Source organism: Thrips palmi, unplaced genomic scaffold (assembly GCF_012932325.1).
Source record: "Thrips palmi isolate BJ-2018 unplaced genomic scaffold, TpBJ-2018v1 HiC_scaffold_17, whole genome shotgun sequence".
Taxonomy (NCBI): domain Eukaryota; kingdom Metazoa; phylum Arthropoda; class Insecta; order Thysanoptera; family Thripidae; genus Thrips; species Thrips palmi.
This window is the reverse complement of record NW_023144626.1, coordinates 13,081,125-13,092,851: the sequence shown is the minus strand read 5'-3', so window position 1 is coordinate 13,092,851 and position 11,727 is coordinate 13,081,125. Positions and strand designations below refer to the sequence as shown.

General features: G+C 40.6%; 2 protein-coding genes across 3 annotated transcripts; one reads left to right on the top strand and one right to left on the bottom strand.

Moving 5' to 3' along the window:
• Positions 1-496: 496 nt before the first annotated feature.
• Positions 497-5,366, bottom strand: LOC117643252. Its single transcript, XM_034382006.1, has 10 exons — positions 5,084-5,366; positions 4,861-4,932; positions 4,695-4,733; positions 4,488-4,610; positions 4,288-4,365; positions 4,066-4,212; positions 3,781-3,936; positions 3,497-3,652; positions 3,261-3,368; positions 497-3,175 (listed from the first exon to the last, which is right to left on the bottom strand). The coding sequence occupies exons 1-10, from the start codon at positions 5,108-5,110 to the stop codon at positions 809-811; spliced, it is 3,273 nt and encodes a 1,090-aa protein (XP_034237897.1). The 5' UTR covers positions 5,111-5,366; the 3' UTR covers positions 497-808.
• A 2,991-nt stretch (positions 5,367-8,357) lies between these two features.
• On the top strand, positions 8,358-9,962 carry LOC117643259. 2 transcript variants are annotated; one of them, XM_034382032.1, is made up of 6 exons: positions 8,358-8,487; positions 8,847-8,964; positions 9,059-9,142; positions 9,223-9,294; positions 9,384-9,449; positions 9,529-9,962. In XM_034382032.1, the coding sequence occupies exons 2-6, from the start codon at positions 8,851-8,853 to the stop codon at positions 9,565-9,567; spliced, it is 375 nt and encodes a 124-aa protein (XP_034237923.1). In that variant the 5' UTR covers positions 8,358-8,487; positions 8,847-8,850; the 3' UTR covers positions 9,568-9,962. The 2 variants fall into 2 exon arrangements, with proteins under 2 accessions (XP_034237923.1, XP_034237922.1); XM_034382031.1 differs by having other exon boundaries at positions 9,056-9,142.
• Positions 9,963-11,727: the final 1,765 nt, after the last annotated feature.

The window sequence follows — 11,727 nt, the reverse complement described above, 5'->3', positions numbered from 1 at the left end:
GTGAATGTCTGGCTGCCAATTTTGTTGATGGCCAACACCCCATCACCAGAGCACAATTCTTGGAGAAGAAAAATTGGTTTTCTGGAGAAGAATTCTGCATTACACCAAGCAAGCGGGCTTCAGATTTTTTCACTGCAATTGAGCTAGAAATTATACCTCAAGTTAAAGTTTCTAAAGGTGAAGTTACTACTCAAAATGTTGTTGAAGAAGTAATTGAATCTGCTGCATTACTTGATCACTGGTTTTTCTTAACAAATGACTTTTTATCTGAAGATTTGTCACTGGTTTTTATGAGACAGCTGGTTGGTCCCTTCATCCGTTCATCATTACTCTTGGAAGAAAAGAAAAAGAATAGGTCAGAATCAAGAGCAATGCGAGCAACAGAATTTGGTTTTCGCAAACATCTTCAAACAAATTATGTTGAGAAGGATGTTAACATTGAAGATGTGGAATAGATTATTGTTTAAATGTTATTTAAGGTTCAAATAAAAGAATATTAAATTATGATTGAAGTTTAATGTTAAGTGCCAAAGAGATTGTACAAAAATATGCATCATATCACAAGTATATAAAGTAGTAATGAAACATTCACAAAGTTGTTGAAGTATTATTTTAACATGTCTTATAAACATTTGTGTATTACTTACATAGGATGATTAAATAGAAACATTTTGAGATCAATATGCTTTACCATTAGACAAATACAAGATTTGAAATGTAATGTAGGAGAACATCCATGCTACATGTTGTCTTTCAAATTGAATAAAATTAGCAAAATTTAATATAAAGCTTACTTTAACATTTGTTTTTATTTCCTCTGTTTTTTCCTTGTTGGTAGAGGTGTTGCATCAATTTCAATTTCCTTCCTCTTCTGAGCCTCTGTGTTTCCTTTTTGTGAAGCCGATGCAACAAGTCCTTGAGCATGCAAGTTAATCCTGGTATCGTGGAAATTTTTTAGGAATGGGTTGTTATTGTCACCCATAGCTCTCCTGACCTTACCAAAGTACTGTTCAATAGGATCCTGGTTGAAAGCTCTGGCACTGACTGACGGTGCTCCAGCAGAAATCATGTAACGAATTGCTCCAACAATGCCATGGACAGTTATTTCAACAGCTCCAAGACCTTGATGACTTATTGTCATTCGACTCTTATCAGCATCAGAGAAATTTCCTGGTCTATTATCAATGTCATCTTTCCAGTCATTAAAGTAGCCCAAAAACTCATCTTGAAGAAATTGGAATCTTGAGTCATTTAACCTGGTGTAGGGAGCTTTGTCTTGGAGCATTTCAACAGTCTCTTCACTCTCCTTCTCTTGACCTTCAACTTCAGGTTCCTTTTCTTCACTCTCATTTTCCTGATCTTCTTTGGTATTCACACAATCAAAAAATCTGTTCATTAATCTAATAAATTTAACTAGCTCAGAAGTTTGAAAGTTTTCCATTTCCTTGTGGTTGGCTAGGTCCTCAATACTTTGAGCGACTGAATTGCTGAGCACTTGTGTGGCATAGAGAACGGTCATGCAGCTGAAGCTAGTCAACTTTATATGAGCCTTGGTCAATTTGTGAGTCCTAAATTTGTCTCCTTCAGTCAATTTGTATAACATTTCAATAACTTTCCATGAAAGATATTCATTATTCTTCCAAAGTTTTCTGCTTTTCTTATGAGAGAAAGAATTTCCCAGAGCATTCCTAATTGTTTTGAGAAGATGGGGCGGATCCAAGATGAAGAAAAGAGGTCTTGAACCAGCAGCTAAATTCTTCGTGCAAAAGGTGTATTTTGACTTCTTGTCCAGCGACTCATGCATGAGAAGGAATTTTCTGTTCACTGAAGCTCCATCACAAGTCAATGAGAGCACTCTAATTCCAGCATCTTCTAGATTGTAGATGACTTCCCAAGTACGTTCATATAAATGGGAAGCCGACAAAATATCAGTAGAATAAATAGCCACAACATCTTTGACAGTGCTGGTGATACCATTTGCAAGATAAACTAATACTTTTTTGGCAAGCTGTGGCTTGTACTTCTTGGACTCAATGTCATCTTGCATTTTCTTCAATTCTTCTTCACAATCATCTAGCTTTGTATACCCAATTAACTCCCCAGTTGAGCGCCTCACTACAAGGCCAGACCTTATGTGCATTTCGTCAAACATGAGATTCACATATAAAAAATGTTCTTCAGGACCACATTTTTCTATTTTATCTTTTATAGACTGTAGAAATTCTTCTTGGCAGCCTTCTTGTGGTTCTATGAAATGACTGTAGTCATAGAGTCGCCGCTTTGAGGGTAGCATTAGTAACTTTGAATCACCCAGAAATTTATAAGCACCATCTGAGAGTGAGTGCAAGTGCAAAGCTATTCGAATAAGCATGGGATGCCAACGCATGCCCCTTGCATCGTTTAAAGATAGAGCTCTTCTTTGCTGTTCCCAAAATAACTTCTGAAGAGGGGTCATTTTATTTTGATGCACATTCAAAATGGAGGACAATTCATCACTCAAGGCAGCATCTAATTGTATTTTTACTTTATCCAGTTTCTTCTCCAATCTTTTTGTTTTTTGTTTTTCTAACCGGTATTTGTTCCTGTAGAAGTTTTTCTTCTCTATCAGACTCTCATTTGATAGATACTTGTCAGGAGTGCTGTCGATATTGGATTTTGTAGTTTGAGAACTGTCTGTATTGGACGTTTTCTTTAGATTTCTCTTTACTTCTCTCTCAAGACTTTTTAGTTCTGCTTGACAGTCTTGGCATTTATCAGCACTTCGTTTAACCAGGAGATGACAGGATCCACTTCTGTAACGTGGTGATGGTGATGAGTAATCAATAAACCCTCTTGATGTATCCCACAGATCTTCATGCTCACTAATTCCACAACAAACTTTCATAAGGTCTACTCTCATGATGAGTTCGCTGAGGAAATCAGCTAAGCTGCCAACATTGTCTGAATCGGGAACAGTGTTGCATTTGAAAACACGGTTTTCAGGAGACACTGGCACATTATGAACAAAGATGCCAACACTCTTGTCCATTCCATCATAGTAAACAGTGCAGTCAACACTGGCATTTTTCTTGGTGGCGAGTCTCATAATTCTCAATAAAGTCCCATCTTGTACGTCAACAGTCCAAACATTTGGCAGCAGCAGCTTTAAATTTTCTTGCAAAGCAAGAATGATAGCCTGTAAAAAAAACGGGTAAAGAACAAGAAGATAAGAAAAAGTTACACAACATAAGCATAATAAAAATAAATACAAGTAGCCTTACTTGAGGTACTTTAGGATCAGGCAGTAGTTTGCCTGACGCTGACTTCACACTTTCAAAGGTGAATGAAGATGAAAATGCTGGAATGTGTTGGTCAACGGTGCTAGGATGCTGGAACAAATTGAAAACGATTACTCACATAGATTCTACCACAGATAAACTTCACCCCCAAATTCCAACTGAATATTTGCACCTTGATTATTATTATATATTTATTAAATTAGAGAGTTCTTTTTTACCTCTGCAGTGTTGCTACAGGTTTCAATTTGTTGCACATCCTTGTTGTGGTCTCTTTCTACATTGGTTGTTTTTACATCTGCAGTGTTGCTTAGTGTTTGATCATCATCCTTATTTTGAGCTTGATCAACAGTGCTAGAGCAAACAGTGCTAGGATGCTGCAACAATTTGAAAACGATTACTCACATAGATTCTACCACAGATGAACTTCACCCCCAAATTCCAACTGAATATTTGCACCTTGATTATTATTATATATTTATTAAATTAGAGAGTTCTTTTTTACCTCTGCAGTGTTGCTACAGGTTGCAATTTGTTGCACATCCTTGTTGTGGTCTCTTTCTACATTGGTTGTTTTTACATCTGCAGTGTTGCTTAGTGTTTGATCATCATCCTTATTTTGAGCTCGATCAACAGTGCTAGAGCAAACAGTGCTAGGATGCTGCAACAATTTGAAAACGATTACTCACATAGATTCTACCACAGATAAACTTCACTCCCAAATTCCAACAGAATATTTGCACCTTGATTATTATTATTATTATTATTATATTAGAGAGTTCTTTTTTACCTCTGCACTGTTGCTAAAGGTTTGTATTTCTACATTGGTTGAGCATAGTATCTCATCCAGTTCACAAACTTCTAAATCAGAGAGATCCGTACTATCAGATGTTTCACTGGTGTCACCACTTTTGCCAACTATTGTTACACTGCCAACCTGTTAAATAGAAATTAATTCATAAAAAACAAAACAAACAACAAATAGGTTTTTTTTTCTTTCATTTAGACCTACATTTTTGGTGCTTTGGATCTTTCTGTGAGAAAGAAAGCGCTTCCTCTTGCGCCTGCGCCTTTTTTTCACCACAGGGACCTTAAGACAAAGAGCCTTTTAGAAAACTGTTTCAGTTAAAATCATTGCAATAAGAAAAGGAGGGGGTATTACAATTGCATGCACAGTATAACAGGTGATTTCCTTCCAATGATTAACATTACCTCTTCAGATTCCGAAGCTTCAGTAGTGGTAGATACCCCAGGAGTGGTGGAAAGTCCAGAAAATTCATCATCATCAGAACAAATATGTTCCTCATGGAACGATTTCTCACAGTGTGGCTTCTCCTGCAATAGGTGAACAAAATCTTACTTATACAAACAACCATTCGAGGATCAAAAGCATAACTAACAGTGAAATTGTTTGTATACCATGTCTGAATCCATGGGTTCAGAAGCAGAAGATGAACTCTGAAAAAGATGGGAAAGAGGTAAAAGGATCAGTTAATCAAGAGGCAGACCACCAGGTCCCAACTACAAGTACTCAAAACTATGAAATAGAATATGCAAAAGGGGTGGCTTGGAATCAGAAACTAACCCTCCAGGAATATTTTTTCCGGAATGACAAATTCCCTTTCCTACTCTTCCTCCTTTTTGGAACGAAGTCGTCCTGCAACAGTACACAAAGGAGACTTAGAGACAAATTGAAACTAATTCGTAAAAAGATTCAGTACCACAGACATGCAGCCGCCAAAAACAAACGTAGCGAATGTAACGTTTTCCCACAAAAATAGACATGCCATGAGTCAAAGAAAACAAACCTGAGAATCTGTGCCCTTTTCTTCCATTTTACACTGAAGACCAGTTAGGCACGTGTTGTAATACAGAATAATATCGTTTGACAAGCACTCTGCAACAGCACGAACTACGAACCACCACCAACCCTAACAAACGCAGCCAACGCAGCCCAACCGTTCATCCCAAACACAAACAAGCAGAATCCGAGCGGTGAAATTTTCATACCTCGGCGGCTTCCGGTGCAGACGACACGGAGGCGAAGAGATTCAAAGGAGTGAATGGCAGCTGGAATTTATTGAAAGGTACTGTAATCTTTGCAGGGAGTTTGCTGTAACGAGACCTGGAAAATACCAAGGCTTTGCATTTTAACTGCTGATTTCAAGCGTCCTTTCGAGTGTGGTGGCTCCTGCATTTTCACATTAAGACTCGGGAAATACGTCGTTGATTCGGCCCTCGGGCGCAGTGCCACAGTAATCTGTTCTAATTTCTGCCATCCGCCTTTATTTCAAAAAACTGGCACCAGAATTCGATTCTGTATAAAATTTTACATTGCCTAGAGTCATTCTTGAGGCAGGAATATTGAATTTTACATGTTGTTTGATCTTCTGAAGTGGAGACTGCTGCCGGAGGCCATTTTCCCGTCCCATCTTAAAACACGCACGAAACCTTTCAGGCAAGCCTTAGATTGATGGGACCACGCTGACGAGATAGAGAAATGTGCAAGGAATAATCGGCTCGCTTTGGTGTTGGGTCTAAAATGCCAAATAACATCTCGTTTCTTTGAAAATGCCGAGACTGAGCGGGCTGGCGCTGCGCCACCATTATCTCCCAAACCTTAATACAATACTTTCCGTCACATTTTCGCGCTCGAAACTATTACAGGCGTCTTCCCCGATGTTTAAACCTTGGTATAGGTGCCTAAGATGGATTCTTAGGAGCAGATTTACAAGTTTTTGGCTGAGCGATAGCGAAGCCTGTTACTCCAGTGGGGTTGAAAAGTTTTTCTGTCTGTCTGTCTGTCTGTCTGTCTGTCTGTGTGTCTGTGTGTCTGTGTGTGTACACTACTCCTCCTGAACGGCTCAGCCGATCTCGGTGAGATTTTGCAGGCTTATTTGGTATATTCTTGGCTCGGCACACGCGAAATTTCACTATCCTAGCTCACGTGGTTCAGTTTTTATAGCCGAAAAACACTTAAAAAACGGCGAAAAATCGAGTCTTCTGCAGGCAGATCACTTCTGTGTTGAAGGAAGGGGGGTCTGGGGGGCGGGGCCCCCAGCCAGGACAAGTTAAAAAGTTACAAGGATCAAGATTGTGATATCTGTTGATGAAACAACTCTATCTAGAATAAAGGGGGGCAGCCCCCCAGTATGCAAGTTAGAAGTCACCGACGATTGACAAGCCAATGCCTGCCGAAGGCAGGCTAGCGCCGCAGGCCAAGGTAGGTACGGCAGGCGCGGATTGGAGGAACAGGCCGCGAGACATCGCGAAGCCTGTTACGACAAGACGCGGTCTGGCGTAAACCTACCTTGTGTAAACTTTATAGAAACGAAGGTGACCTCCCGAGCAGGCAACCAGGCTGAGTGGGCGGGGGTGGGGGGTGGGGGATCCAAGCGGAGCCTGGTTTCAGCGCCGGTATGGGAGTTGCCACCGGCTGGCAAGACTTAAGTCAAAAATGGAAGAAATGAAGAAGAAGAAGGAGGAGGAAGATAAAAAAGATGAAGAAAAGAAGAAGACGAACAGAGAAGATGAAGATAATGTTAAGTAGTTTGACCATGGAGTCACAGATATAGGGAGTCGCAAGGTTTGGTGGTGGCCACCTTCTTAAACGAATTACGGGTTCTGCCGTAAGTCGAAAGGTTACATGCTTGTCTCCAAATAACCATGATAAAATAAGGAAGACATTGACGTGGCTCTTCTTTTAGTTTTTGGCTGGTGAAAAAATTGAGGACCTTTTAAAGCCGTGTCACCAGGTATCATAGAATCGTTGGAGTGAAACAGCAATGAGCAGCTCCAGACAAAAAAAAACACTTGGCCGGGGACCCCCTCAGATCTGGCTCCCTCCCGGTATTTTTGGTTCCTCTAGTGAATACGAATTGCCGAAACACAAATTGGGCCGGATCCAACACCGATTGGCTTTTTGGTAGAGGTCAAAAACCCCTAAAAATGGCTGTTTTTGAGGGTTTGGGGCTTTTTGGGATCCCGGAACCTGCTGGCCAAAAAATCTACCAAGGTGTCGTTTCCGAAAGAAAAAAGTGCGATCTTTCGAATGCCGGGTCGCGCGAGGCTCTGCGACGTCGAGTTTGGACGCTACGGGCTCTCAAAGTTGCTGAATTTCACTATTTTTACTGAAGATTTGAGCGTATCAGGGCCGTTCGAAGCAGACCATCGGGGATTTCGCTCCTCTTTGGCTTAAATGGTGCCTACCCATAGGTAAACACCCCCACAAAATTTCAGCCATCTCAGGCAATTATTACAGGAACTGTGAGCAATTGAAGTTATGGGTCATTTTACCACTAAACTTAGGTGGTTTTGGGTCCAGAAAAAAAATTTTTTTTCAACTATCTCTATTTGATCAGCACCTCTTGAAACGTTTTTTTTAACATGGTGCCTCAAAACATTTTTTTTGAGAATAAAGTCCAAATAACTAAACTAGGTTTCTCAACTTTATTCTAAAAAAAAAATGTTTTGAGGCACCATGTTAAAAATACGTTCCAAGAGGTGCTGATCAAATAGAGATAGTTGAAAAAAATATTTTTTCTGGACCCAAAACCACCTAAGTTTAGTGGTAAAATGACCCATAACTTCAATTGCTCACAGTTCCTGTAATAATTGCCTGAGATGGCTGAAATTTTGTGGGGGTGTTTACCTATGGGTAGGCACCATTTAAGCCAAAGAGGAGCGAAATCCCCGATGGTCTGCTTCGAACGGCCCTGATACGCTCAAATCTTCAGTAAAAATAGTGAAATTCAGCAACTTTGAGAGCCCGTAGCGTCCAAACTCGACGTCGCAGAGCCTCGCGCGACCCGGCATTCGAAAGATCGCACTTTTTTCTTTCGGAAACGACACCTTGGTAGATTTTTTGGCCAGCAGGTTCCGGGATCCCAAAAAGCCCCAAACCCTCAAAAACAGCCATTTTTAGGGGTTTTTGACCTCTACCAAAAAGCCAATCGGTGTTGGATCCGGCCCAATTTGTGTTTCGGCAATTCGTATTCACTAGAGGAACCAAAAATACCGGGAGGGAGCCAGATCTGAGGGGGTCCCCGGCCAAGTGTTTTTTTTGTCTGGAGCTGCTCAATAGAACATGGCCGCCGTCGCCGTCGCGAGGCTTCCGGCGTGCCCTTTCCGGTAGAAGCATAGTGGGCAATGCTCGGAGAACATCCCGACCCGACGAGTGACTTGATAAGAAATGAAATTTTCGGCATGTGAGGTAAGAAAATGATAATTATGGCTCCACTGCGTTCATTATTGTTATCATAAGATTGTATTTGAGTTCTCTAAATGTGCATAAACGTGCCTTTTCCTCTCGTAAAGTGTTAAAGTTCTGACCCTTGCTGTGACCAGCTCGTCTTCTGACTGCAATAATTACTGGGTCTTTTTGGCTGTTTCTGGCCTCGTATCGGCCTATGTGGCATGTTTTTAAAACTTCTGTAACACACTTTGGTCTCCAAATTTATTCCGCATCAAATTTTCAGTTGCGATCCCCCAGAAGTGATCGAATAAGGCTGTACCTAACCTAGTCGCTAGTCGCAAATGTCCCTTCAGTGTCTATGTTTCATCCTCTTGCAGGATTATGCCGGGCAAGCCGGGCCAGAGGAAGGAGAAGAGGAGGAGCCTCTTTCCCTTCAAAAAATCAGTGAGGAAGCGGTTTAGACCTCTATCGTACTGGAAGCGTAAAAGGCAACAAGTAAGTATGTTAGACAGCACCTCCTATCAGCGTTGATTACTAAAACACTGATTGGGCCCAAAGATTCTAATCCATGATTATTTTCTTCCAGCAGGTCTCTATCTCTGACACTCAGGTAATTGAAGTTGCTGAGGTAGTTCTAGGCGTTGAGGAAACAACTGAACATGAAGCCGAAACCGTAAGTGTTGTTTCGAGGTGGCTGTCTTGATCTCGTTTAAGTGCTATACCATTTGTATTGTTCTTGTTTCCTCCCCACAGGCCTCAGACTGTGAAGCAACAACAGACCGTGACAGCCCTTCATTCACCACTTCCCACACCTCTCAGCATAATGTAAGCCCTTTTCTTATTAGCTATTGAGTAACTCTTGCCTTTTTCCCCCTCAAAAAAACCAATCTGTTGTTTTCAACATGTTGTAACAGGTTCCCATCCCCTTGGAAAGTAAAGCAAACCCTTTCAACCTGGACCATGATTACGGCTCTAAAATTGTAAGCATTGTTGCTGTGCAGGAGGTGTCTTGTTTGAATCTTAAGCCAAACTAATATTTTTCTCTCCATTTCTTCATAGGGTTCTCAACCTTCAACAACTGATCATGATTATTGTTGATCATGATCATGAAATTGTTTAGAAAATTCTGGAAGAAAGAAGTCTCGCAAACTTATGAAGAATGGTGAACCTTTGACCTGGAAACCTATCGTTAGATTGTACAAGTTCAAGTCTGAGCAGACAATCAAGAGTCTGCCCAGACTGACAGCTGCATGTGTATATTTAAATAGTTATTCTAGAATGAGTGTGCCCTATGCAGCTCGAGTAGTGAGTAATTCTGTGTCCAGCAAGCTTGATTTAATGGGCTGGCCACAGACTAAAGAACTGAGTATTTTTAAGAACTACTAATGAACTTTTTGATCTTGGCAACGGAGCCTACAAAGACCAGTGGGTCCGTTGCCAAAAGCCTAGATTTAAGCCATACACGAGTGTACAGGATCCCAGATTTGAAGAATACGAGGGGGTATTCACTGCTGTAATAGTCTGTTCACCTTGGCCGTAATAATGCCTGTAATAATGGGTAATAACGCGTAATAATGTGTAATAATGTAAAATAATGTAAAATAATGTAAAATAATGTAAAATAATGTGTAATAATGTGCAATAACGTGTAATAACACGTAATAATGCGTAATGTACGCATTTTGTACTGAAATTTTGGCACATATTGGCTACAAAATGAAAGTGGTCTTAATTTGCTACTCTGTGCAGCAATATTTTCTACCCTTCCGGTGGTCCCGCCATCCTTTCTGTCTTCCCCCGTCTTCCCCTACCCTTCCCTACCCCTTCCCCCCACTCCCCGATGTTCATGTTGGCGGGAAACGGCACGGTGGAGTGGCTGATTTCATGAGGCTGCGCACACTTGGATCAGAGCAAGAAAGGTTGCCAAAAATATTTGCCGCTGCGGGAAAGCTCAAAAAAAAAAGAAAAAAAAAACTTCTCAAGGAAACAAAGAGAAAGCTCATAGAAAAGCTGAGTGAGGGGTTTACTATCCGTACGCAGCTTTTTCATTGAAACTCACTGTTCTTGGTTACACCCTTACAACAAATATGAAACAAAATTTAGAATAAAATTAATTTTGGTTAAAATTCCTCTGCTGATTATTGGACAAAATAGTAAAATCATGCTCTCCTGAAAATCTTTAGAAATCCTATCGGTAAGGTGAGGTATTGGAAAAAAAATCCATTGGAATCTCTCTGCCCATTCAAACAAACTTAAAATTTTAGTAGCATGTAAGTAACAGCATTCTGTAATATGAAAAACTACAGTTGAATGGCGAACACGGGAGGGGGGCAAGGTGGTGCTGGGCTTCCCTTTCGGTCAAAAACGACCGTAATAATGACTGTAATAATCCTGTAATAATCCTGTAATAATGTGTAATAATGTAAAATAATGCAAAATAATGTGTAATAATGTAAAATAATGTGTAATAACGCGTAATAATTGTAATAAGCGTAATAGCGACTACTCTGTGCGCCAGTTTTCGAAGTGAATACCCCCTCGGAAGAATATGAGGAGAAGTGGCGCTATTTTGAAGAGTGGAAGAGAGAAGTGGAGGCCTTGCCTGGAGCATCGAAGGAAGACAAGAAGGCCATGCAACTTTCCATCCAAACTCTGAATGCTTGGGAACTGATATGCAAATCCATCCCAGAGTGCATTAAGTTCCTGCTGAGAGAAGGTACTCACTATGTCATGGGACGAGTATTCTGCCAAGATCTACTGGAACAACACTTTTCAAAGCAGAGGGCGTCCCAGGGTGGTAATAGGAACCCGACTGTAGATCAATATCTTCGCAATGAAAACTCTCTCCATCTTCAAGGTCGCCTCTCCCTTAAACGCAGAGGGGCCAACACAGAAGCAGCTGCTTATGAGTTGGATGACTCTCCTCTGCCCAGAAGAAAGAAGCCCACCAAACGGAAGCTCAACTTGTCAGTCAATGAAGAGGAAACTGTTACGCTAATGTAAGCCTTAAATTTTTCCACGAATGATTCGGATAGTGGTAGGCGCTTTGTACATTTTTTGGCATTTCGTTTGTATATACCCAAATTTAAACCCAATGAATTTTTACCTATTGATTTGTACATAACAATTTGATTTGAGTGTTTTATGCAATTAATTTGTTGCATGTGATGAGTTTATGTGAATTTCTACTAATTGATTTATTCATAGTTATTTGATTTGAGAGTATTATACAATTAATCTGTTGCATCTGATTATTGG

Bases quoted from the DNA above. Each gene is read 5' to 3' on its own strand.
- LOC117643252 (XM_034382006.1), bottom strand. From the start codon at position 5,110: ATGGAAGAAAAGGGCACAGATTCTCAG. The intron at 4,734-4,860 runs GTTAGTTTCTGA...CATCTTTTTCAG, and splicing joins GGAAAAAATATTCCTGGAGG to AGTTCATCTTCTGCTTCTGA. The intron at 3,369-3,496 runs GTAAAAAAGAAC...AATTTGTTCCAG, and splicing joins CCTGTAGCAACACTGCAGAG to CATCCTAGCACCGTTGACCA.
- LOC117643259 (XM_034382031.1), top strand. From the start codon at position 8,851: ATGCCGGGCAAGCCGGGCCAGAGGAAGGAGAAGAGGAGGAGCCTCTTT. The intron at 9,143-9,222 runs GTAAGTGTTGTT...TCCTCCCCACAG, and splicing joins CTGAACATGAAGCCGAAACC to GCCTCAGACTGTGAAGCAAC. The intron at 9,450-9,528 runs GTAAGCATTGTT...ATTTCTTCATAG, and splicing joins ATGATTACGGCTCTAAAATT to GGTTCTCAACCTTCAACAAC.